The 27,267-nt window shown below is 51.4% G+C and overlaps 1 protein-coding gene across 5 annotated transcripts in view; it reads right to left on the bottom strand.

The window, feature by feature from the left end:
- Positions 1-1,402: 1,402 nt before the first annotated feature.
- The window catches only part of NKAIN1 (sodium/potassium transporting ATPase interacting 1), a 42,058-nt gene continuing 16,193 nt past the window's right edge, over positions 1,403-27,267 (bottom strand). For 3 of the 5 annotated variants that reach the window (XM_060142726.1, XM_060142728.1, XM_060142729.1), the window contains 5 exons: positions 5,973-6,110; positions 4,475-4,555; positions 3,259-3,456; positions 1,734-1,815; positions 1,403-1,578 (listed from right to left, as the gene is read on the bottom strand). In XM_060142726.1, coding sequence (XP_059998709.1) covers positions 1,412-1,578; positions 1,734-1,815; positions 3,259-3,456; positions 4,475-4,555; positions 5,973-6,110 — 666 coding nt within the window. In that variant the 3' untranslated portion in view covers positions 1,403-1,411. Of the gene's footprint in view, positions 1,579-1,733; positions 1,816-2,839; positions 2,901-3,258; positions 3,457-4,474; positions 4,556-5,972; positions 6,111-23,000; positions 23,085-27,267 lie in introns of those variants that run through there. The other 2 variants (XM_060142730.1, XM_060142727.1) reach the window with 2 other exon arrangements.

Genomic DNA, 27,267 nt, shown 5'->3' with positions numbered 1-27,267 from the left:
GATGGGATGGTGGGGTGGGGTCCAAGTTCAGGATATTTTGGCCTTAGATGGGAGGGAATGCTAGATCAGAGGGTGGAGAGCAAGGAATGGTCCCCATGGATGGGCTCAGGTGTGCAGCCGTCTATATTTCCATCTGGTTCCCCCGTGCCTCCCACCCTCCTTCCTAAGCCAGGACCACTCCTACTTCACAAACTGGAAGCTGAGGCCTGATCCTTCTGCCCTGAGATTCACCAGCCAGTGCACAGGATGCAGGGTCCTCAGAGGGGTCTGTGGAGGGAGGCGAGGAGAATGGGCCCTCATCTCTACTTGCTCTTAAGGAAGGGTGCTGGCCCTCCAGACCCCCCACTATGACCCCCACCCCCATTCCGCCTCTTCAGAACAACTTCTGGATTTGTTAGAGGTTGCTTCTGGACACCGGCGTGATCATCAACACTGGTGATCTTTGAACACTGTTGACCAGGCAGCACAGATGAGCCCTTTTCCACTCCGGAACCACAGGTCTTCCAACTGGTGAGGTGGATGGAGCCACCAGGGGTTGGCAGAGTTGCTGAAGGGGTGGGGGATCATAGGTGCAGCAGGCTCAGGGACGTGGAAGAGGGTGGGGCGACTGAGTCGTGTCCCCCCTTTGCTAGAGAGAGCTTGAAAGCTTTGCCAAGGGTGGACAGAGGCCGAGTCTAAGAAGGCTTCCCTGTGGGTCAGGCTGAATTCAGGGCTCTGGGATCCGTCCATCCTGTTCCCAACAAGAGAACGAATATATTGCTTTAAGAGAGGAGTTAGCAAGTGGTGGTGGTGGTATGTGAATGTGGTGTATATCACATGGGTTCTAGAGTGTCCAAGCTGGAAGGGGGCTTGGAAATGGGTTTTGGAGTCTGAAACTACAGATCATATTCAAGGCCTGCCGCCACCAAAAGCCCAGCTGTGTGGCCTCAAGCAAATTGCTTTACATCTCTGGGCCTCAGTTTCCGTATCTGCAAAATGGGGATTATGTAAAATGCCAGTATAGTCCAGGGAATTGAGAGTCAAATGAAAAAGCTAGAAAGAGCTCCATTTACAAAGGGATTATTTTAATTATTTGAGGTCGGAAACTGAGGCCCAGAGAGGGTAAGGGCTTTGCCAGATGTCACATAGAGAGTTAGTGATGGAGCTGCGATTAGAACCCAGAACTCCTGCTTCTAGTTCAGGGTAACTTTCCCCAGGGCTGGTGAATGAATGTGGTGAGATGGGGGTGAGTCTGTCTGTCCTGTCCTTTCTCTCTGGACAGGGGACAGGATGCTGGGTGAAGAAGGGTGAAAGGGAGAGGCTGGAGAAGGGCGGGAGGCTCCGGCACACGCCAAGGTGGAAATAAAAAAATACAAACCCCGCGAACCCCCTCCCCCGCCCCACCCCCGCCCCACCCCTTAAGTCCAGGCGGCTAAGCGCCAAGTCCATGTCTGCTTCGGACCCATGTCAAGCCGACCCAGGCTGCAGTCCGGTCAGCGAGCCGCCAGGGAGCACGCCTGCCATCTTGGCCAGAGCTCGCGGCTGCGGCGGTCTGTCTAGCCGCGGGGGTGGTCGTGGGGCAGAAGCTACTACCCCGCCCTGCAGGAAACAAAGGCAGGTTAGGGAAGTGGACCCCTAAGTAGGGAGGCGGAGAGATCCGGCTGCCCTCTCCGCTCCTCCCTCCCCTTCTTTCTCCTACACTAACGCCCGATCCGGGGTCCCTCCACCCCACCCTGCTGCGCGCCATGACCCACGTGTACAGAGGCTGCAGTTGTAAATGCGACGTCTTCTGCGGCGCCTGGTATCCATAGGAGTCAAAACCGCCGATGAAATCAACTGCGGAAGGGCAGATGGCACGTGGTTAGAGACGGGCCTGTGAAGGGGGCTGGGTCCTGAAAGGGAGGGATCTGAGGCCAGACCCTGTACAGGGCCTTAGGGGTTGGGCTTTGTTCCAGTGTCCTGATGGACGGGCCAAGGCCCAAGAGGATAGAGAGCTGGGGGGTGGATGGGGAGGGTGGCCCTTTAAGGGAGAAGGGTGTGGAGAGGCAAGACCTGTTGGGGGGGGGAGTGGGACGAACTGGGAATGGTTGGTGCTTGACAGGAGTGGGGCTGTGGAGCCCCTCAGAGCGACAGGAAGGGGCCTAAGAGGGGCAGGTAGGGGGGCAGTGCTGGAGCCTTGGATTGGGCACTTGGACGTCTGGGCCTCAGCCCAGAACGGGCTGGCTATGCAGATCCCCACTCACCCTGCTGCCTCTTCTTCCCCAGCCCCCAGAGGGGCCCCTTAAACCAGGGATCCCCAACCCCCAGGCCACAGACCGGTACTGGTGTTAGGAGCTGGGCCGCACAGCAGGTGAGCGGCAGGCAAGCAAGCGAAGCTTCATCTGTATTTACAGCCGCTCCCCATCGCTCGCATTACCGCCTGAGCTCCGCCTCCTGTCAGATCAGCAGCGGCATTAGATTCTCATAGGAGCGTTAGCCCTACTGTGAACTGCGCATGTGAGGGATCTAGGTTGCACGCTTCTTACGAGAATCTAATGCCTGATGATCTGAGGTGGAGCTGAGGCCGTGATGCTAGTGCTGGGGAGCAGCTGCAAATACAGATTATCATTAGCAGAGAGGTTTGACTGCACAGAGACCATAACAAATCAATGCACTTGAATCAGCCTGAAAGCACACCCCCACCCTCTGTCCACGGAAAAAATTGTCTTCCATGAAACCGGTCCCTGGTGCCAGAAAGGTTGGGGACCGCTGCCTTAAGTAACCCAGGGCTCCCTCCTACTCTGGCCCCTGTCCAGGGTGCTGACTGCGTGGGGTGGCACGCGGCCAGGTTTCCCCAGTTCCCTAGGGGCTCCGCACTCACAGCTGTCCTCCTCCTCCAGGAATACTTTGCTCACGTAGCAGGCGAACACGAAGCCGAACAGCTGGGGGAGGACACAGCGCGTCAGGGAGGGAGGGAGGGAGGAGAGGGAAGCTCTTCCTTCACCCCCTGCCTGGCCCTGCCCACCCCCACTGGGGGGTCCATGTGTGCTAAGAGGAAGGCAAACCCATAACAACTCCAAGTCAAATGACTGCGCCTTAAACTTAATATACCTGGTTCTATTCTCCGTTCTGGGAGTATGATTTTGGACAAGTAATTATTTTACCTCTTTGAGCCTCAGTTTCCCCAGTTGGACCTGGGCAATACCTTACTGGCTTGTTAAGAGGAAAGAGGATCATGGAACTGTGTGTGTAAAGTGCCTAGGGCAGGGCTGAGACAGGCAGGGGGACAGGAGAACTCACAGCCAGGAAGATCTGCAGGGCACTGCTGAGTGCTTCAATGTAGGGATAGTCAAGCAGGCAGCCGGTGACCGAGATGACATGGTGGTCCTCCAGGGCCAGGCGGGAGTTCAGGACAGGTGTCACCAGGCAGCCTGGCCCGTTCTCCATCCACCAGGAGCGGTGCAGGGATGTGTTGAAGGTCATGATGAAGTCCCGGTCCTAGGGGCAGAGGGGCCTAGGATACTGAGCTTGGGCCGGAGGTGGTGGGAGTGGGGCGGAAATCCTCCCCAGGCTCCAGGAGACTTCTTTTTTTTTTGGCAGCACCGCACTTCTTGTGGGATCCTAGTTCCCTGACCAGGGATCGAACCCGGGCCCCGGCAGTGAAAGTGCCGAGTCCTAACCACTGGACCCCCAGGGAATTCCCTCCAGAAGACTTTATATAAGGTCTGCTTCACACCTGGGTTGTTGTAACAGCTTCCTTTCCTGGCTTGATTTGCGAAAGGTATGGAAGTCTGTATCTGCAAGTCTACATTTGGCCAGTAGGTGGCGCTTGATGACCATGCAGGCCTCACTCCTCTATCAGAGATGGAAGGGGCTGCTTCAAACCCACAGGAGTCTCAGAATTTCAGGGCTGGAAGGGACATTAATGGTGACGGGGTCCAATTATCCAGCTGTTGGTGAAATTCTCAATACAGACCCCTTCACAGCCCATTCAGCCTCTCCACTGCTCCCTGTGCGTGACCCTGGGCAAACCTCTTTAGACCTTGGTCTCCCCGTTTGAAATGGAGAAGGGGCTGGCCTACATCAGAAGTTCTTACCCACGTGTGCATCTGTTTTCCTCAGTCCATGCACTCAGGCAGTCTGTTAACAAATATTCACTGCATGCTGACTTGGTGCCAAGCACTGAGACGTTCGATCTCCTTTCATCCCCTCAGCAACCACATGAAATTGGGGTTTCTATTCACTACACTTACTAGATGACGAAATTGAAGCTCAGAGAGGGTAAGCCACCCTCGGGACCGCGAGGGAATTCCCCATCACTTGTTTTTAAGAAGTACAGAGGATGCCAGAAATGAAAACGTAGAGATAGGGGATAGGGAGCACAGATTACTCGAATGTGTAGAGGGCGGTCTCTTCAAGAGATGCTGCCCCTGAGACCCACACCACAGGAGCCCTTGGGGCAGGGGATGGGAAAGGTCAGTCTCTGCTCTCTGGCACTGCCAGGCCTGAGGCTTACCTGGGACAGCTGTCCAACCTCCAAGTAGAAGCAGATGATAAACGCATTCCAGCCAACCCAAAGCACCAGCCAGGCTGCATACTGGGGAAAGCAGAGGTGGGATCAGGGTGGGGCCTGGAGGAGTGGGGATGGGGCGGGTCAATGGACGGAGGAGACCTTTGCAGGGGAAACTATGACAATGCCTCACTCAGAAAGCAATATAGTTTACACATCATTTTACAACCATCCAGTCCTTTCCAGAGCCCTGCAGGGAAGGCGCTGTCTTTCTCTTTAAAGATAACTAAGTAAAGGCTCAGAGAGGTTGACATTTTCCAAGATCACACAGCTAGGAAGAGGTAGGGCTGGCATGCAAACCTAAGTCCTCTGGTAGCTAATCCTATCCACTCTGCAGAGAACCACAGACACCAGATGGCATCCTACCCATGGCAAATAACTAGAGAGGAGCTGGATATTTCCACCCAAATCTATGCCTAAGCCAGTGGCAGCCGTCTGGCAGACAGTGCCGTTTACAGTGGTGCCGGGGGCTTTCCTGAGAACTGGAGAGAAGGGTCCTCTTATCTCAGGTGAGGGAGAGCTTTGGAAGGGCCCTGTTCACCTGGCTTCTGGAACTGAGCCTGTGGGAGGTGTGGAGAAGCCCTACAATGAGCGCGAGTGGGCTCTGGGGGGGGCATGACTTAACATGGCATTGTTACTTTGGGTGTCAAGCATTTCTGTCGTAAATCTATCGGAAAGCCTTTTCCCTCAAGAGAGGTGTATAAATGAGTCACTGAGGAAGAGCAAGGGACAAGGATGAGACTAGTTGAAAACAGGAGTTTGATAATCAAGGACCAGAGCTTGAAAAGAGGAAGTAGGAGGAGGGAGCCAGGGACATAATGCACTCCTGGGATTGGGGCACGGGAGGCACTGGCCTCAAGGCCACACTAGCCACACTAGACCACATTTTTGATGAACATCAAGGGACAGAAGCCAAGCCTTCCTGAAGCAACTTGAGAAACCAAACAAGACAAAGTCCATCCCTTGCACGGGCTTACTGGGCAGCATGGTGATGCGGCAGGAGCCTTCGCTCTGGACGGGATGCTCTAACCCTGCCACTTATTAGCTGTGTGACTTTAGGAAGCCTTGTCACCTTTCTGAGCCTCATTTCCTCATCTGCAAAATGGAGATAAGATATACTTCGCAGGGCTGTCGTAAAGATAAGTAAAGCAGGTGAAAACTCTTAGCACGTGCCTGGAATATGGTAGGCACTCACTAAATGATATACCTTGTTAATATTTGGAATTTTCTGTAGAAAATTCTTTAGGAAAAATACTAATTTTGTCTCCACTGAGCAAAGAAGCATTGGGATTTGAACATCCACATCACCAGCTGGGCTGGAGCCCAGCCAGTGGCAGGGGTCTAGGTGCCCAGGGTGGTGGGCAGCTTTGGCTGGAGAACAAGGTGGGAACGGATGGGGATGAGAAGAGGGGGTTGGCTTGTGGAGAGGCCAAGTGAGCCATACCAGAATGAGGTACCGGGAGCGGTACTGCACGGTACCAAAGATGCCCAGGATAACTGCCATGATGTGCAGGAAGTTGGCTAGGATAGGAGCCCACTGGTAGCCCAGGAAGTCAAAGATCTGCCGCTCCAACGCAGCCACCTGTGGGAAAGAGCAGGCTGAGGCCACAGTCACCACCTAAAAAAGGAGGACAGGTACTCCTTTTCAACCCTGTGGAGCAGGTGACACCAGTTACCATGGTGATGAGGAACCATGACCTGATTATACACAAGTCTCAGAGCCATCCCAGCCCCGCAGTACCAAAGGGATGCTGGGAAGTGAGGACAGGTCTGTGAGGATGAGCGGGACAGAGCCCTGTTCATCACTTTGGGGTGGGCTAAAGGGAGATGGGAGCCGGGGTTCAGAACGCCTTCCTCCCTGCCAAGAAGCCTCCCCATTGGCATCTATACTTTTCCTGGGGGGCGGGTCTCTGCCCGTGGTCAGGATCCAGACTGCCTCCCCCTAGCTCTGGCCTAGGGCTGAGCCAGGGCCCTGGAGACCCCGGGGAAGCCTGGGGGCTCAGTCACGTTCTTCCAAGGACCCCTATCTGGAGGTTGCCCTGGCCCACGGGATCCATGGGCTACAAAGGGATTTTTTTCACTCCCTGTCCCTGAGGGAGCTGTAGTAGGTTGCACAATTGGCCTCAAATTCTTTCTCTTCCTACTTCCGTGCTCTTTAGCAGTGCCCTCCCACACTAATTTTGTGCTTGGTCACGTGACTTGCTTTGTTCAAGGGGACTTTAGCAAAGAGGAAGCAAGTGAAGGCTTGAAAAACGCCGGTGCATTGGGGCTTGCCCACTTGTTATACTTGTAACACAGAGAACACCTTGTGAAAGAGCTCAAGCCGACCTGCTGGAGGAAGAGAGGCCACAAAGAAAAGAACCAAGGCACCCCAGCTGACAGACAGTCAACCATCAACACACACGAGTGAGGCCATCCTAGATCATTCAGATGCTAGCCAGCCCACCAACTGACCAAAGACAGGTCGCCAGACCAAAAAATCTCCCAGCTGGCCCACAGAATCGTGAGCTAAATAAAATGGTTGTTTTATTTTTTATTATTATTTTTCTTCAATTTTTGGCTGTGCCACGTGGCTTTCACGATCTTATTTCCCTAACCAGGGATCGAACCCAGGACCATGGCAGTGAAAGTGCTGAGTCCTAACCACTGGACCACCGGGGAATTCCCTAAAATGGCTGTTTTAAACCACTGCATTTTGGAGGGATTTGTTATGCAGCAAAAGGTAACTGATATAGGACTCAGTCAACACTCCCTTTCCAGAAGCCCCTGGTTCAACCTTTCAGCTGATACATTTAGGAACAAAGGTACCAAGGATACCAGTTGTTACTGACTGTCCCATATTCCTTCTTCTGTTGACAGAACTTATCTCTTTGTTTTGGAAACTGCCTCCCAGACCCTCAGTCCATGTGGCTTGGGTGGGGCTGAGCCCACTTCTAATTTCTTTTTAATAAATTTATTTATTTTATTTATTTATTTTTGGCTGTCTTGGGTCTTCGTTCCTGTGTGCAGGCTTTCTCTAGTTGCGGCGAGTGGGGGCTACCCTTTGTTGCGGTGCGCGGGCTTCTCATTGCAGTGGTTTCGCTTGTTGCAGAGCACAGGCTCTAGGCACGTGAGCTTCAGTAGTTGTGGTATGCGGGCTCAGTTGTTGTGGCTCATGGGCTCTAGAGCGCAGGCTCGGTAGTTGTGGCGCACGGGCTTAGTTGCTCCACGGCATGTAGGATCTTCCTGGACCAGGGCTTGAACCCGTGTCCCCTGCATTGGCAGGCGGATTCCTAACCACTGCGCCACCAGGGAAGTCCCCCCACTTCTAATTTCTGCAGTGGGCTAGTGACCCAAGTCTAAGCAAATAGGCAACACACAGTGATCTGTCCAGGGATGGGCACTCAGCCTGCGCCCTGAGAGTTATCCTGGATACTTGCTGGGGCATCAGGACAGAGATGCCACCTGCCAAGATACCTGGATGGGCATAGTGTCAGCTGAGAGCTGTTGGTGGCTGTCTTTGCCACCACTTGGGGGACAGCCAGCTTGAGGAGGAAGCCAAAGCTAAAGGAAAGAGAGTGAGGAAGGAAGAGTGAACAAACAAGGGGAGTGTCTGGGAGACATCGTTTTAGGTCTGAGGATCTAGCCATGCCTAAACAAATTCTCCCTCCTTGTACTTCTGATTCTGTCACTTGCACCCAAGAGTCCTGACTACATAGAAGGAGAGAGAAGAGGGTCTGCCTAGGGAGGAAGAAAGAAGATCCTGATAAAGTAAGAAGATCCCAGAAGCCTTTTTCCTGGCAGGGAGGCAAGAGGAGATGGAGCTGATGGTACCACACAGATGGCAAAGCTTGGGCAGAGACCCAGGAAGCTGCAGGCCCAACCCTGGCACCCACCCACCTGGCACCAGCCTGCCTCTTGCTGGTGACTCCCCTCCCAGAGCTCTGCAGATTGTAAAGAGCCTTCCAAGTTCATCTCTCACTGGATACTTCTTGGCAGAAAGGCACTGCTGAGATCATTAACTCAGAAGAAAGAAACCATGAGGCTCAGAGAGGGGAAGTGACTTGCCCAAGGTCACACAGCAGGTTGGTGGCAGAGCCAGACAGCCATTCTGCCTTTGTCTGCCTCCTGTCCCACCTTGGCACCAACACACCACCTTTCCCAGTTGGCACTGGCTCGGGAGTTAAGACATGTGGTTTCTGGTTGAGCGTCTGACACTGGTTCCTGGCTTACTTGGGCAGGCTACCTGCTCTGTGGGTCATGAGATCCTCTTACACAGAGGCTGCCAGACGAAATGACCTCTAAGGGCCCTTCTGGTTTTGAATCCAGTGGCCTGCCAACCGTGGGGGAGAAACTCCCCAGGCTGCTTCCCCTCCCCCCCACAGCTCCTGCCCCACTTCTCTTCTCCTTCCTACCCTGACTCTGTTAGGCCTTAGGGAGTCCTGGTGGTTTGCGGTCCAGCTGGATGCTCTCGGTTCAGCTGGTACAGGGTCCTGGCAAGGAGGGTGAGCCAGAGTTGCCCAGGCTCATAGTGTAGTTGGGGAGACACCCTGCCTGGATACAACTACCTAAACCTGACATCACGCCTACCCCCACTCTGGCCCTAGCTCAAAACTCCTGTGTTCTCAGGGACCTCATTGATAAAGTGAGCAGCACTGTAGTCACCAAAACTCAAGTTCAAACTGCAGTTCTGCTGTGTGACTTAGGGCAAATTACTTTCCCTCTCTGAGCCTATTTCTTTAACTATAAATGGGGAAGATAATCCCTCCCCTGAGAAGTTGTTGTGAGGATATGGAGACATCACATAAACTAATAATTAGACTTCATATATGGGGGTTAATTAGTAGGAGACCTAACAGTCAAAGCTTCTTAGTTGGGCTTTGAAGGCTGCTAGGATCTGGCTCAATTCTTTATTCCCAGCCAGTTCCTGCCCCCAAGCAGCTGAAATAACAGTTGAGGATCCACCATCATTTCCCTTTCCTTACATCCAAGTCCTCCTTGGTTTTCAAAACATAGCACAATTTTCTCCGTTCCTAGGAAGACCTCCTGACTGGCCCAAAGGGATCTCTCTTTCCACTGAATATGGAACACTGGCTGTTCTTGTCACTCTGAGCCATCCTTCCAGCCTCCCTCCAGCCTCCCATCCAACAACTGCCCACTCATTCATCAAAACGCCATCCACATCCATTTACTCCTCCATCTGACATCTGACATGCCCTCATCCATCCAGGGTACATCATTTACTTATTCACAGAACGTTTAGTCTGTGTCAGACCCTGTGCTGGCGCGGATATGCTGAAATGAATACGTTGCAGTCCCTGCCCTCTGGGAACTCAGAGCCTAGGAGGGGAGACGGATGGAAAATTGGACAGTTAAAAACCACTGTGATCAGCGGGATAACCTCTGCCTCTCCCTCCAATGGTGAGTGCAGAAATCGATGTAAATAAATAAATAGTTTAATTGAGATTCAGTGTCTTATAAATAACCCCAATTCTAAAGTTGTTATCTTTTATTCAAAAACAAAGGCAAATATTCCAGAACTCCTGCTTCTGCAGCAGTGACATGCAGGTAATTAACAAATAAAGATAAGAACAAAAAATAGGAGGAATATCTTCCCCATCTGGTTGCAATGGTTTAGAAACAATAATCTCAGGGCTGCAGCGGTGGTAAATCATAACTGGCCTTGGAGAGTCTCTTTTTTTCTTCTTCCTTCTGGCCGCACTGCTCTGAATGTGGGATCTTACTTCCCCAACCAGGGATGAAACCTGTGCCCCTTGCACTGGAAGTGCGGAGTCTTAACCACTGGACCACCAGGGAAGTGCCTAGAGTGTCTTTTTCACTTTGATGGGAGGACCTGTGTGGAGACAATAGCAACCTACTCCGTTGCAAAAAGTTCAAGTACACGTGCATTGAGAGGGAAAAAGTGACTTCGGTGGGCTTCCCTGGTGGTGCAGTGGTTAAGAATCCCCTGGCCAACGCAGGGGACACAGGTTCGAGCCCTGGTCCGGGAAGATTCCGCATGCCACAGAGCAACTAAGCCCATGGGCCACAACTACTGAGCCTGTGCTTTAGAGCCCACGAGCCACAACTACTGAAGCCCGTGAGCCTAGAGCCCGTGCTCCCCAACAAGACAAGCCACCGCACTGAGAAGCCCGCGCACTGCAACAAAGAGTAGCCCCTGCTCGCCACAACTAGAGAAAGCCCACGCACAGCAACAAAGACCCAACGCAGCCAAATTAATTATTTTTTTAAAAAAGTGACTTCAGGGATATTTCTTCCTGGTTAGCCTACAAGTTAGGTGAGGCTGGCTTCTTGGGTCTCTCTCCTAAGTGGGCCAGCGCAGAAGCTTCTGTGGGCAACTGCTGTAGCCTCCCGCCTCATCTCCTGGCAGAAGGAGGCTGCCTACCAACCTACCGAATGCTTTTTGTAAAGCACAAATCTGGTCGAATCACTCTTGTCATCAATGCAGCCCAGAGAGCCTGGGGTAATCCTTATGGCCTCTGGGTCAGCCAATCCCCCGGTCACAAGGACCCCAGATAAGCGGGATGAGTCCCCTGACTGTAGTCCCAGAAAGACAGATGAGGTCCAGTCCCCCCAGCCTCACAGCCCTGTCTGGATCTGTCAATGCCCACAGAGTAAGGCCCACTTTCCTGCCCATTGGTCCTCTCTGCCCTTGATCTCCACAACGCTCTATGCCGCTTCCTCTGACCCAGCCCTCCCCTGGCCCCCGGCCCCCTTTCATGACCCCTTCCACACCAGCAAGTGTCTCTACGTCCTCGGCGCCTTCCCTAAGGGGTCCCCCCACCCCTTAAACGTTGCACCCAAGGACGCTGTTTTCCCTGTAGTCTTCTCAGTGACTCTGTTTCTCTTCTCTCATCCCATGCTCCTCAGGCCCAAAGGTGGGGTTGGTATCCTCTGGGGTCCCCAAACTGCCTGCAGAACTGTGCGACCCAGTGGCTATCCCACCCTCATCCACTGCTGGACTCACCATCCACTGGCCTCCGGGTCTTGTCCCTTCCTTGAAAACGACCCCACGACCGCTGCATCATCCTGGTCGACTCTGACATCTGGGGGCCACCCCCTCCAGCACCCTAACCTCTCAAGTCCTCTCCCATGACCTTTGCTTCCATTCTTCCTTGTCCATGGCCACTTCTTGGAATGTGTCATCACCCATAACGGCCCTGCCTCCAAAGTCGCCAATTTGAGAGCCCCTCTCAGACACCCCAGCTTCTTCCCAACACCCTTCACGATGATGACGGGCCCATCAGCCTGCTGGGACCACATGACCCCTCACTTCACCATCAGCTTTGCCTGTAACCCAAACTGTCATACTCCTCTGCCTTTTCATCACGCCTGTGAGGAAAAGCCCACACCTGGATAAACCCAATTAATAGTTTTCTCAGTTCTCGCAAAGCAGCCAAGCACTTCTGGAGAAAGTCACTCCACGGGGCAGACTGGGGCCACTGGAGATCCGGAATAATCGACTACAAGAAGCTCCCCGATGCTGTCCCACAACCCAACTAGGCTTCTCTGAGGAACTCACTCCTAATATTTCAGATCTTCTTGCTGTCCTCAACCCTCCTGGGTCCCCTTCGCCCCCACCCTGGTAAAGACCTGGTCTCCCCCCACCCCCTATACTTGACACTCTGTCCCTCCCCGCACTAAAGGTCAATGCCTCCTCCTGCATTCTGAACCCTGTCTCCTACCTACTCGGGAGCCCACATCATCCACGATCTCTTGTAAACCCAATCTCTTCCCCTGCCCAGAATCCTTCCCACTGGCTCCTAAACATGCTTAAGCCTCTTCTACTTAAAAAAATAAAATAAATTGGGCGTCCCTGGTGGCGCAGTGGTTGAGAGTCCGCCTGCCGATGCAGGGGACATGGGTTCGTGCCCCGGTCCGGGAAGATCCCACATGCCGCGGAGCGGCTGGGCCCGTGAGCCATGGCCGATGAGCCTGCGCGTCCGGAGCCTGTGCTCCACAACGGGAGAGGCCACAACAGCGAGAGGCCCGTGTACCGCCAAAAAAACAAACAAACAAGCAAAAAACAAAAAAAAATAATGGTCTAATAATTAGTGGCCTAATTAGCATACATCTACATTAATTTGTAGCATACATCTACATTAATTTGCATAACTCCTGGGCCTCCAACTAATGCCTTATCTAGTCCAATGCTCTCACATCCACAACTGTTTAAAGGTCTCCATGCCCTCCCTGCTACTCACCCCTCCAGCCACTTGCTACAATTTGGTCCAGGGGTTAGGAGCAGAGCTGGGTTAGAATCCTGGTGCCGCTGGTTTTTCTACAACTCTGGGAAGTCACTTAACCTCTCTGTGCCTCAGTTTTCTCACCAACAAAATGGGTATGATTCATGGTACTTCCTTCATCTGGTTGTGAGGAGAGTCAGCATTATTTGAAATTACATTCCGCTGCCGAGCTCCCTGCCTCCCCCCTTGCTTTATTTTCTCCACGGCACTTATCACCGACTAACATACTATTCACTCCTTATTTACTGTCTCCTGCATTAGAAGGCAAACTCCACGAGAGTGGGGATGTTCACTGCTGCATTTCCAGCGGCGAGAGCCGTGCCTGGAGCACACATTCTCCACCTCCTTGGCCTGATTCCGGTGCAGCCTATCCTCCTGCGCAGGCAGGCCCCTAAGTATCAGAGCACCTCAGGGCCACAGCCCAGCCCCTCTTCACACTCCACGTGTCCCAGCAAATGCATGTCCCCCCCCTCCCAGCTTCAGTTCCTTCAGCCTCCAGCCCCTTTATAACGAAGTACCCATTGGACGGTTCATCACGAACTTAATACATCCAAACCTAGTCCATTTGCAGTGATGTGGGCCCCATGATGTGTCCGGCTGCATGACCAAGAACGGTAAGCTGTAGGCCCTGTTCTTCCTGCTCACCTGCGTTCCCAGTCTGTCATCAACTGGCTCTCTGCTCTTCTGAATCTCTCTCACATCTGGCCACCTTCCTCCCTCTACCTTCTCTCACCTGGCCAACTGCAATACCAGCCCCCAGTCTACTTCAAGCCTAACCCACCCCTGTTTCCAGAGTGAGGCTTCCACGAGGCTCCCCTGCTGCCCCTCCCCCTGCCCTTAGCTCCCCACCCCCATCCCTGATTATTTATTTATTGGGTAGCTGCCAGCTGAGGGGGATGCAGTTGCCATGGGAACTTTCAGCCCTGAGTCAGGGCTGCCTCTGCTCTCAGTAGGATGCTCTTGTCTGTCTAGACGCCAACCCCAGGAGCCCAACACCAGGTGGGGGGTTGGGGATAGGGAGGGAGAAATGAATAATGCAGATGGGCCACCCCGGCCCCCAGGAAGCCGGCTGGGGGAGAGGGCGGGCAGAGGGCTGGGCTCGGGGCCACAGAACCCAACAGAAGCCTCTTGTGTCCAAGCCCTTGCCAGCCAGTTCTGCAAGTCAACTACTTTCCTGTCCAAAATTCCAGCCATATCGCCAGGGGACTTAGATACAGAAGTCAGGCTGTCTGGGGAATGACGAGGAAGGGGCTCCTGAAGTTTCTGGAGAATAGTTTGGTCGCGCCTGGTCTCCTTTACTGACATTAGTTCACACAGATGCTGAGGTGGGAAGAACCCGCCATTGGGGGTCAGGCACACCTGAGTTCCATTCCCAGCTCAGTCCCTGACTCACTGTGTGACCTCAGGCAAGTTACTCCCCTTTCTGGGAAAACGTCCTGAGGATTTGGACAGTGCATGTAAAGCTCTCATCCCGGTACTTGGTACACAGTTGGTGTTCAGGATATGACTACAGCCTTTGCTGCATCCCCAAACTCAAGCCCCCCTTTTCCCAATGGATTTGAGGCAGCTGACAAAATTAAACTCGACTCAGCCCCTCATCCGTGAAATGAGGTAGTGGGACTGAAGCTGCAGATGGCAGAACTGGAAGGACCCCTGGAGATCTGTTGGTCCAACCCCCTCATTAGAGAGGTGAGCAAACTGACAGCAGAGAGGGGCAGTGACTCGTCTAAGGAGAGGGTCTTCTCTCTTTCTCTGAGCTCTGTCCCCATCTCCAGGGTCCATCTGGCGTCCATACCATTTGAGTATGAGTTGAAATAAACACCCAGCAAGAGATTAAAAGGAGTACAGTCATGGAGACCAGGTAGTCTCTGCCAGGGTCAGGGAAGATGGGCCTAAAAGGGACTCAATTCAGCGAACAAATATTTCTTGAGCACCTACTACGTGCCAGGCCAGAGTATACAGCAATGAGCAAGCTGGCGTGGTTTCGGCTCCATAGAGTTCTAGTCTAAAGAAGATACCACAGTCCTCTGGGAGCTGATGAAGGGGGCTTCTCTGCCTGGTTTCCCACCCACTGTGCATAGTGACCTGTGGGGAGTTCTTTCTACCCCCAACATACGCACACATTCTCTCTCTTTCTTTTCCAGGGCTCCCACAGCCCTTCTGCCTCTCTCTGTCCCAGCCTAGATCCTGCTGGAAAATGGCCAAGGCTATCAGAGTTAAGTGAAAAAAAAAAAACCAAAACAAGCTGCAGAACAATATGATTCCATTTATGTAAAAAAAACAAAAGCAAAAAAAAAAAAGACACATGAAATGTGTGTGATTGTAAATGCAGAATCAAGAGCCTGGGAAACATAACAAATGGTTGAGAACCTCTCTCTAGGGAGCGGGAAGGGGGAAACTTTTACTTTTAAATACATAAACTTTGGTATTTCTAAGATGTTTTAAAACAAAGCTATAATTTTTAAAAAGTTAAGAGAAATGTTGTAAGATGTTGTTGACTCGTTGTTAGACTGTGTGAAAGAGCACTTGGGTGGCTCAGAGGATCTGAATGTGCCTTGGGATCCAGGGCAAGACTCCTCTGGGCCTCAGTGTTCTCATCTGTACAATGGGGGCCTCTGCCGCTCCAAGTCGCTATCTAGGCCTGGTGTTGCTGCAGCCCGCATGCCTTCAGGGGGACTGCCCTTGGGGTCCTGTGACCTCTGCTGAGAGCCTAATGGCCCGTCTTCACCAGAAGGTGGTTCTGCCAGTCCCTGGTACAGCCTGCCTCTAGGTTCTGCCTGGGTCATCAGAGCCCTGCCTCTCCCTGACTACACACAGATCCACCATCACCCCTCCTCCAGGTGCCATCAGCCCTCTCCCCACAGCCCTTGTGTGGCCACCTTGATATGAGGAGGCTCAGTGTGGTCACTTGAATCTCCTGAAGTCACTCAGACAGGATGTGGCAGAGCTAAGGTCTGAGCCCTGTCTCTACACCCACTGCTCTTCCCACTCACCAGACATCTCTCCAGAGACAGTCACGGGCATACGAAGGGACAGAGTGGAGGCGGGGGCAGAACCTGGTCTGCATCAAAGGGCCTCTCATGAGCCGCCCAGCCCAGCCTCCCATGGGCAGTGAAGTAACAGCTAATGTTTATTAACCTATTAGTGCCAGGCACTGTCCTGAGTACTTCACACCTGTTCATTCATTCATTCTACCAATTCATTCACTCATTCTACCAATTCATTCATTCGTTCTACCAATTCATTCATTCGTTCTACCAACAGTTCGTGAGCGTCTTTTCTAGGCTTAGTGCTGAGAACTCAGTGGTGAATACAGAGGGCCCAGCTCCTGTCCTCACGGGATGACAGTCCTGCCCGTAGCCTCCTCAGTGCAGTCATCAGAACACCTGCCCCAGGCCAGAGAGCAGGGGAAGTGGGAAAGGGGCAAGAAGAGAGGAAGCTCTTTCCCACTAGAAAACTAGGGAATTCCCCGGCAGTCCAGTAGTTAGGACTCTGTGCTTTCACTGCCGAGGGCCTGGGTTCAATCCCTGGTTGAACTAAGATCCTGCAAGCCACGCGATGCGGCCAAACAACAAAACTAAACTAACCTCTCCCAATGGGTCTTAGAATTGTAGAGTCATTTATTGAGTACCTACTGTATACTACCCCTCATACTCGGGTCACATTTCTCTTTTTTTTTTTGGCCTGTGCTGAGTGGCTTGCAGGCCCAGGCCCCCGGCAGTGGAAGCGCAGAGTCCTAACCACTGGACCACCAGGGAATTCCTGGGTCACATCTCTTAATCTTCCCCCTACTGATAGATGAGGAAAGCCAAGGGGCTCGCCCACGGGCACACGGAAGAGCTGAGTCTGCAGCCGGTCTGCTGGGGCAGAGCCCTTGGCTCCCCACCAAGTGGTGCTCTGAGACTAGGCTACTCTCAGCCCTACAGCCCTGCTGCATAGCACCTTCTGCTCTCAAGGGTAACCTTCCTCCGCTCAGTGCTGCGCCCTCCTCCTAGGACAGCTCCCCAGCCCCCAAGTCCTCAGACTGCCATCTGTCTGTCCTCACACCCTCCCACTATGGCCCAGCCCCCTACCTCAGCTGGGCCTGGGGGAGCCAGGGAGCAGCTGGTCACTACCTTCCACGTAATTAGCCCTCAGAGACCATGCCTGGAGCTGTTAGAGAGGCCCAGGACTGTCTCAATGGGCTGGTCTGGCCAGCCCTGAACCTGTCAGGAGGCAGCGGCTGGGGCTTGGCCTGTCTCCATGGCAACCCCATCCCCTCACCCCAGTGATTACTGACCCGTCCACAGCTGGGGGGCTCCTCAGGCCCCTTCTGGGCAGACCTATCCCACTATACCTCTGAGCTGGCAGCTCCATTAGAACAACAGGTCTGGTAGTGGTCTAATTAGCATATATCTACATTAATTTGCATAACACCTGGGCCTAGCAGCCCAGGGTGATATCAAGGTCAGTCTAAAATCAAAGGGTCCCTCTAATCTCATGGGGTGCCTAGCTCCTCATCGACCATCTGGTCCAAACTCACAGGCGCCAGACTGGGAGGTGGTGTGGGCAGTGCAGAGAAGGGCCTTCAGGCCAGTGACTCTCTGTGACTCAGTCTCCTGCTCTGTAGAATGGGCACAAGGTGCCTACTTCACAGCGGTGTTGAGAAGATCAACACCGGGACTTCCCTGGTGGTCCGGTGGTTAAGACTCCGAGCTCCCAATGCAGGGGGCCCGGGTTCCATCCCTGGTCAGGGTACTAGATCCTGTATGCCGCAACTAAAAGATCCTGCATGCCGCAACTAAAAGATCCTGCCTGCCGCAACTAAGACCTGGCGCAGCCAAATAAATAAATAAATAAATATATATATTTTAAAAAAGATCAAGGGGTCTTCTAGATTCATTCCCAAGTCCAGGCCTCACCCCACTCCTCCAACCCCCAAATCTCCACTCCTGGAGCGCTCTGCTTCCTGCCTGTGGGGCAGGCCCTTCTTACAGGCCCATAAAAGCCCGCAGGAACCTGCTCTCCCCCAGGAGGCTCCTCCCACCAGGCCCTCCCTCAACCTTAATTTCTGGGTCCTGGCTGGAAGTGGATTAGAAGCTGCAGGCTACCAGCTTTGGCCTTTCAGCAACACCTCTGGGCTTTGACCTGGTTGGTGCACAGCTGAGAAGCAGGGGAACAGAGGGCATCTGGCCTCACCCCGGCCCCCAGCACCACCCACTCCAGCGCACCCTTTGGAAAACCATGTGAGGCAGTTTGGGGCATGCTCTGGAGTCACACTGCTTGGGTTTATCTTCCAAATGAGCCTCAGTGTCTCCATCTGTAAAATGGGGATAACAAGCCACACTTCTTGGAGTCATGAAAATTAAATGAGATAATGTATGTCAAGGGCCTGACATAGTAAGCACTACTTAAATGTTAACTGTTATTATTAAAATAATGACAGTAATAAGAAAGAAACCTGAGACCACCTTGAGGGCCAAAGAAGGGTTTACAGAGGAGGTGATATTTAAATGTGGCCTTGAACTGACTATAAAAAAAAAAACCAACAGCACTGCAAACACTCTGGATGTCCATCAGAAGGACACACAGTAAATTATGGCACCTCCCTGTGATGAAACCAATACAGCCGTTACAATGGTGAGGAACGAGGGCCAACCTGCGTGGTGTGAAAAGGCTGCAGGGCCACTTGAGATGTATGATCTTATTTTTGTGTAGAAGAAAGAAAAAGAGGCTTCCCTGGTGGTGCAGTGGTTAAGAGTCCGCCTGCCGATGCAGGGGACATGGGTTCGTGCCCCGGTCCGGGAGGATCCCACATGCCGCGGAGCGGCTGGGCCGTGAGCCATGGCCGCTGCGCCTGCGCGTCCGGAGCCTGTGCTCCGCAACGGGAGAGGCCACAACAGGCAGAGGCCCACGTACCACAAAAAAAAAAAAGAAAGAAAAAGAATCATCAAACTGTTAACTCTGGAGAGTGGAATTGGAAGGGGTCTTTGAGAGTCAACCAGAGATATTTCTGTAAGGTTGTTACATTGATGAGTAATACTTTTATAAGAAAACAAAATAAAGAAGAAATTACGAGGGGATGAATGAGCATGGGCAAAACCCCTGAGGTGTGGGCGGGGTGACCAACTGTCCTGGTTGGCCTGGGGCTGTGGAGTTTCTTGAGGTGCAGCACTTGAGTGGATAAACCCCAAAGTCCCAGGCAAACTGGGACAAGCCGGTCACCCCAGATGTGGAAGGGTATGGACCACTTATGGGCCTGGGGACAGCTCTGGATGGATGAAATGAGGGGTGGCAGGGTGGGAACACTGGGCTGGGCCTCAGACCTAGAGCTTTATCCCCCTGGCCCCAGGAGCCAGGGAATGTTTGAGCAGAGGGACATGGAAGCTGGATGCTTCAAAGCACGGGGCTCTCTGGCTGGGGAGGAGGCTGGAGGTGGGCAATCAGGTGGAGACGCAGAGGCCTTCCTTGGACGGCTGAGGGCAGGGCCCAGAGTCCCTCTCCATGCTCGCGGTCCCACTCTCCTAGAAATCCCACCTTCTTAGAGATGCCCTCTCTACCTCTGCCCCTGTCCCCGTGTCCAAACTGTTGGCACAACCCCAGTGCCAATCCTCCAACAGGCTCCGGAGCGGGCAGTGAAGGCCTAGGAGGAGGGCGCCCTCCAGAGAGAAGCACTTCAGACAGGGTGGAGGGGAAGACAACCCAGATGGAGAAAACCCACCAAAAACCAGGCTCTCCCAGGAGACGCCAGCTGCAGACAAATGGACATTTGGATAAATATAAAGGTGATTAACCAGATCTCCCCATTAAGTATAATGAATGACACCACATAATTAAGTCAAAAACTCATGGCAGAAAGCACCTTAATGGAGCAGGCACTTAGGCAGGGAGAATTCATTAAGGAGGTGCGGAGAATTTCAGGAGTGGCTATGAGGATGGAGGCAGGTGGCAAAGACCAGAAGGTTGACAAAAACAATCGGGAGTTAACATCTGTCCAGAATGGGACTGAGAACAGAGCCCAGGAGTTATCAGCCCAGGCTCTGGAGTCAGGCAGACCTGGGATGGAGTCCCAGCTCTCACGTACAAGCTGTGGGACCTGGGAAAGTCATTTCTTGGAGCCTCAGTTTCCTTACCTGCAAAGTGGGAATACTACTATTACTAACAGCCACTTCCTGGGGTTGTGAGGATTCAGTGAGGTAATGTGAGTAAAGGACTTTGCATATAGTAAGTGCTCAGTAAATTATCATTAATTGGACAAGTCACTTTCCCTATTGGGATCTTAATTTCTCACTGACAAAAAGAGGATAATGTCCTATCTTCTTCCCAGAGAAACTAGAGGATGAAGTAAGATCACAACCGTGAAAGCAACTGCTATACTATAATATGCTTTTTAAACTGTGGAGTGCTCTACCCACATCTGTCATTATTAGGATAATTATTAAGTCCTTGGTTTCATCCCAAGGCCAGATTCTTGCTGTTTCTTCCCAGAGAAGCTATACAGTGTAGTGGTTAAAAGTGTGGCCCAGAAGCCAGACTGTGTGGGTTTGAATTTGACCTTTAATGCTTACTAGCTGTGTGACCATCAGCAAGTCACTTAACCTCTCTGTGCTTTAATGTCTCCATCTGTAAAATGAGGATGATGATAATAGTACCTACCTCATGGGGGTGTCGTGAGGCCTAAATGACGGAAGATGTGTAAAGCATTCAGAACATTTCCTGGCCGACAGCTATAGGTAAAGCCAGGTTAACTGTGATGATTGTTACCCATCGTGTAGACTCCGGGCCTGAGTCCCTCACAGGTTCAGAGGACTCCTGTTCTGAAGGAGACGAGACCACAGTCGTCCTGGTATGCAGGCCCCTTTGGGGCCAGGTATTACTCCACGCCCCCCCCAAACCCCCACCTCACTCCATCCAGTCCAGCAGCTGCCTGGCCCAGCCTGGCCCCTTGCTCCACCCTTGCTCTTCTCACTCACCCACCGAGCATTCGTGGACACTGACTCTGTGCCAGGCCTGCACTGGCTGCACAGACGACCAACTCCAAGTGTCTGCGTAGTGAGAGCAGAGAAGAGAGCCAGGCCTCCACTCTGGGCACCTGCCCTGTACACGTGGCTTCATGTCCATTTCACTGACTCCTTTCACTCTTGAGAAGTGTCATTTTACGCATGTGGAAACTGTGGAGCAGGGAGTAAAGTCACAGACCCCAGGTCACAGAGCAGGATTCAGACACACAGCTGTGGGCTCCAGAGCCTGCACACCGCCCCACGTTTCCCTATTAGCTCCTCTGGTCCATGCACAGCATCGCTGCCACCGTGGCCTGACCACCTCCACCCCTCCGCCACTGCTGAAACTGGTGCCCTCTCAAAGGATCCGTGACAGCCACGGAGAATGCTGCGATGTGTTCTGTTCAAGCCCATCATCTGGGGACCTCCCTGGTGAGGCAGTGGTTAAGAATCCGCCTGCCAATGCAGCGGACACGGGTTCGAGCCCTGGTCCACGAAGATCTCACATGCCGCGGAGCAACTAAGCCCGTGCGCCACAACTTCTGAGCCCACGCCTACAGCCCGTGCTCCGCAAAAAGAGAAGCCACCGCAGTGAGAAGCCCGTGCACCACAACCAAGAGTAGCCCCTGCTCGCCACAACTAGAGAAAGCCCACATGTAGCAATGAAGACCCAACGCAGCCAAAAATAAGTAAATAAATTTATAAAAAAACAAAAAGCCCATCATTTGCGAGCAGTGTGAAGTCCAACAAGTCTAAACCTCCTAAGCCTCGGTTTCCTCGTCTATAAACAGGAAAAGAATTAAATCTACCTTTCGGAGTTGACATTAAAGGATGTAAAGCAGGGTACCTGGCACAGAAGGCGCACCCAACAGATGCCATTCTTTGGTCCCTCTGGGTCCAATCCTTCCGCCCACCCCCATCCCCACTTTTGTAGATGGTGTTCTGAAGTTTTCTCATTCCTTCAGTGAAGGTTTCTTTCATTCCTTCTGGAGGCCTTTCTTCTAATAAGACAAGGCCTTCCTGCAGCCATTCTGCTATCACCTCAAGCAGGGCGGCCTGCCTGCCTTCACAGCACCCCCGCAAAGCTCCAGTGTTAAGTGTGCTATTCGCTGGGTCCCAGGGCTCCCTCAAAGAGCTCCCTTGAAGCTGACCTGGCGCTCCCTCTGAGCCAGCCTGGCTAAGCCAGTCTTTTTTTTTTTTTCTTTTGCGGTACGCGGGCCTCTCGCTGTCATGGCCTCTCCCGTTGCGGAGCACGGGCTCCGGACGCGCAGGCTCAGCGGCCATAGGTCACGGGCCCAGCCACTCTGCAGCATGTGGGATCTTCCCGGACCAGGGCACGAACCCATGTCCCCTGCATCGGCAGGCGGACTCTCAACCACTGCGCCACCAGGGAAGCCCAGAGCCAGCCTTTGAGAGCGGTCAGCCCTTGCCTGTAGCAGAGGCGCTCCGACAAACACCGGACAAGATGCCTCTGTATAAAAACCTCCCGACTTTCCGTGCCTCCTCCCGACTCTGCCTTTTCCTTCCTGGACTCTGGTGTGAGTCTATGACAACCTGTCTGACTCAGAAACTGATGATGCTGAGACCTTGGGCAAATCATTTGACCTTTCAGGGCCTCAGTTTTCTCATCTGTAAAATGGGACTTGTAACCCCTACCCTTCTTGCCTCCCAGGTTGAGGGGTGGATTCAATGGGATAACTGACACCTGGGAACCATCAAGCTCCCCCCCTTGCTGGGGAGACCTCCAGGGCTCGCACTTTCTGTTCCAACTGGGTCAAGAGAAGCAGTGCAGTAAAGCCCAGGCCCCTCCTTCCCACCTGAGCACCCCCAACAGCAGAACTGACCTCCACGGAGTCTGGTGCAAGAGAGGAATCTCCTGGAAGTCTGTTTTATCTTAAAAGAATATGCACCTAATATTGTGCTCTGACACAGAGCCTTCTCCTTCCATCATTTCCCGCCAGGTCAGGATAGAATAGATGCTCTGCAAAGATGCAGATCTCTATCCCGTGGCTCAGCCTCCTCCTGCCCCCAACCAGGCAGGTACAGGAACTGCAATCTAAGGAGCCAGCCAGACCGGGTGCAAATCCTGCCTCCACACTTACCCACAGGCCACACAGCTAGTAAGCCATTCAGCATGGCTGAGGCCGTTTCCTCATCTGAAATGGGGATAACTGATCCCAGGGCCCACGTCTGTGGGTCAGGCCAGGGTAAGGCTGAGGGGAATGAGTGAAGAGAAAGGGTCCAAACCTGAGGTCAGGGACATGGAAGCTGAGTCATTGTAGGAAGGGTCTTGAGAAGACTGGGCTCTTCAGGCCATTATGAGACCTTTTCATTCTCCTTTCATTTGCTCAACCATTACATCGTTACTGAATGTCAGTCCCAATACTAGACACTGGAGATACAGTGGTGAACAAAAGCAAAAACAGACACAGCCGCTGACTCAACCAAACACTCAACTACATGGGAGCAGAAGGGAGCGTCCTCAGCCTGGTAAAAGGCATCTATGAAAACCCCCACAGCTAATACCATACTTAATGGTGAGAAACTGAACGTGTTTCTCCAAAGATCAGGGATGAGACAACGATGTCGACTCTCCTCACTTCTATTCAACATTGTATTGGAGGTTCTAGCGAGGACAATTAGGCAAGAAAAAGAAAGCAAAGGCATCTGGATTGCAAAGGAAGAAGTAAAACTATCTCTATTTCCAGATGGCATGATCTTTTTTTTTTTAATTGAATGAAAGATTCTTTAAATTCTATAGTGCTTTACAATTTTCAAAAGTTTTACCATAATGGAAAAGAATATGAAGAAGAATATGTAAATATATGTATAACTGAATCACTTTGCTGTACACCAGAAACTAACACAACATTGTAAATCAATTATACTTCAATTTTTAAAAAAGTTTCACACAACTAATTTCATATAATAGCCCTTTTTTTCCCCATCCCTATATTGCCCCTCCCCCTTCCCTCTCCCTACTGTAACCACTAGTTTGTTCTCTGTATCTGTGAGGCAGATGACATGATGTTGTATATAGAAAGCCCTAAAGAATCCACAAAAAACTTAGAGCTACTAAATCAGATCAGCAAAATTGCAAGATCCAAGATCAACATACAAAAATCAGTTGTTTTTCTTTCTTAAAAAATTTTAAAATTTAATTCAATTTATTATTTGTTTATTTATTTTTGGCCGTGCCACGCGGCATGTGGGAGCTCAGTTCCCCAACCAGGGATAGAACCCACGCCCCCTGCAGTGGAAGCACAGAGTCTTAACCACAGACTGCCAGGGAAGTCCCTCAGTTGTTTTTCTATACACTAGCAATGAACAACCCAAACTTAAATTAAGAAAATTCCATTTACAATAGTACTGAAAAGAATAAAGTAAATTTAACCAAGGAGGTGCAAGACTCATACACTAAAAACTATAAAATATTACTGAAAGAAATTAAAGAGCAAAATAAATGAGAAGACATCCAGTGTTCATAGACTGGAAGACTTAATGTTGTTAAGATTACAATACTTCCAAATTGATCTACAGATTCAATGCAATCTCTATCAAAATTCCAAGTACTATTTTTGCAGAAATGGATAAGCTGGTCCTAAAATTCGTATGGAAATGCAAGGGCCCCAGAAGAGCCCAAATAATCTTGAAAAAGAACAAAGTTGAAGGACTTACACTTGTTGATTTCACAACTTACCAACACACTACAGTAATCAAGACAGCATGGTAGTGAGATAAGGTTAGACATATAGACCAATGGAATAGAATCGCGAGTCTGAAAATAAACCCATATATTTACGATAAACTGATTTCCAACAAGGGTGCCAAGACTATTGAATAGAGAAAGCATAGTGTTTTCAACAAACGGTGCTGGGACAAATAGATATCCATATGCAAAAGAATGAAGTTGGACTCCTACCTCGCACCATATATAAAAACTAACTCCAAATGAATCACAGACCTAAATGTAAGAGCTAAAACTATAAAACTCTTAGAAGAAACCACAGGTATCAATCTGAGTGACCTTAGAAAAGGCAACAGTTCTTAGATATGACACCAAAAGCACAAACAGCCATAGGAAAACTAGATAAATTGGACATCATCAAGATAAAAAACTTTTGAACATCAAAGCACATTATCAAGAAAGTGAAAAATCAACCCACAGAATAGGAGAAAATATTGGTAAATCATAGATGTGATAAGGGTCTAGAATCCAGAATATACGGAGAACTCTTACCAATCAACAATAAAACGATAAATAACCCAATAAAAAATGGGCAAAGGATTTGAACAGAAATTTTCTCAAAGAAGATACACAACTGGCCAATAAGCACATGAAAAGATGCTCAACATCATTAGTCATTAATGAAATGCAAATCAAAACCACAATGAGATGCTACTTCACACCCACTGGGACAGCTATAATAAAAAATACAGATAATAATAAGCGTTGGTGTGGTGAGGATGTAGAGAAACTGGAACCCTCATGCATTGCTAGTGGGAATGTAAAATGGTGCAGCCACTATGGAAAACAGTTTGACAGCTCCTCATAAAATTATATAGTTATCACATGGCCCAGCAATTCCACGCCAAGGCATATACCTGAAAATTAAAACAAAGTTCACACAAAACTTGTATAGGAATCTTCACGGCAGCATTACTCATAGCAGCCAAAAAGTGGAAACCCAAATATTCATCAAGTGATTAATGGATAAACAAAATGTGATACGTCCATTCAATGGAATATTATTAAGCCACAGAAAGGAATGAAGTACTGACTCATGCCACAACATGCACGAACCTTAAAAGCATTACGCTACGTGAAAGAAGGACCACGTATTGTATGATCCTATTATACCAAGTATCCGGAGTAGGCAAATCCAGAGAGACAGAAAGTAGATTAGTGGTAGGCAGCCAGGGGCCAGAGGGAGGGGGGGATGAGTTTGAGGTTTCTTTTTTGGGGCAATGAAAAATGTTCTGGAGTTAGATAGTGGCCATGGCTGCAGAACTCTGTGAACATATTAAGAACCATTGAATTGTTAAAATGGTGAATTTTATGGTATGTGAGTTTTATCTCAATAAAAAAAGGAGAAAAAAAACCTCCAGACATTTTTGCCCTCCTTGTCCTTATGGAGGTTCCATTCAGTGGTGGGTAGTGGGAGAGGGAACCCCCCCCCACCTCCCCACACCACACACACACACGTGTGCACAGAGACAAACTGAAATTACTATTGTGCTAAGTGCTCTCAAGAATGACAGCTATGGGCTTCCCTGGTGGCGCAGTGGTTGAGAGTCCGCCTGCCGATGCAGGGGACACGGGTTCGTGCCCCGGTCTGGGAAGATCCCACATGCCTTGGAGCGGCTGGTCCCGTGAGCCATGGCCGCTGAGCCTGCACGTCCGGAGCCTGTGCTCCGCACCAGGAGAGGCCACAACAGTGAGAGGCCCACGTACCGCAAAAAAAAAAAAAAAGGGCAGAAGAATCCACCTGTCAATGCAGGGGACACGGGTTCGAGCCCTGGCCCGGGAAGATCCCACATGCCCCAGAGCAACTAAGCCTGTGCGCCACAACTACTGAGCCTACGCTCTAGAGCCCACGTGCCGCAACTACCAAAGCCCGCGCGCCTAGAGCCCGTGCTCCGCAACAACAGAAGCCACCGCAGTGAGAAGCCGGCGCACTGCAACGAAGAGTAGCCCCCGCTCACCGCAACTAGAAAAAGCCGGTGTGCAGCAACAAAGACCCAATGCGGCCAAAAAGGAATAAATTAAAAAAAAAAAAAAAAAGAATGACAGCTATAATGGAAGTAGTTGAGGAAGACTTCCGGGAGGAAGTGATCTGAAGGAAGAGAGATTAGCAACGAGAGGAAAGGAGGGAAGAAGTTTCAGGCAGAGGGAAGTGCAAGGATCCTGTATGGGAGGGAGCTCGGCAAGTAGAAGGGTCCAAGACCCCTGTGTCTAGAGTAGGGTGAATGAGAGGGTGCAGGGCACCAGAGAGAAGGGCTGGGAGGCCCACTGTGGCTGGGGAGGGGCCCCAAGCCCTCTGAGTACTCTGGGTCAAGATTCATGGGGCGGGGGCGGGGGCGGGGAGGAATATGCACCTTCTGCAGGGGTCAAGTGCTCCCAGTCAACATCTGGAAGGAGTTGGGAGGTCATTTCTCCCGACTGAATCACTCTTCATGTGACCTGATGGAAGGAGGAAAAAATCCAGTTCCCTGACTTATTCAGTGGCACCTCTTGTACTGATGCTCCCAGGGAGGAAATACTGATGAAAACCAGCCTCACTGCTATGGCAACAGCAACCACTTCTCACTTTCCATCCCGATGAAAGGCCAGGTGGGAAGTCTGCCTAGCAGCACTGCTAGGCGACAGAAGCCCCTCCCAGGGGCTTCAGGAGCCCCTCCCATCACCGTCCAGGCTTTGCTCGGGTCCCAGCTTCTCCTTCCAATGGAGAATCACGCAGCTGCCAACATGAGCAGCCCTTCCCAGCTCAGGGCGTGACTTATGCCACCACCC

Source organism: Lagenorhynchus albirostris, chromosome 2 (genome assembly GCF_949774975.1).
Source record: "Lagenorhynchus albirostris chromosome 2, mLagAlb1.1, whole genome shotgun sequence".
Lineage (NCBI taxonomy): Eukaryota > Metazoa > Chordata > Mammalia > Artiodactyla > Delphinidae > Lagenorhynchus > Lagenorhynchus albirostris.
Note: the sequence above shows the minus strand (reverse complement) of the source record. Positions and strands in the feature narration are given on the sequence as shown.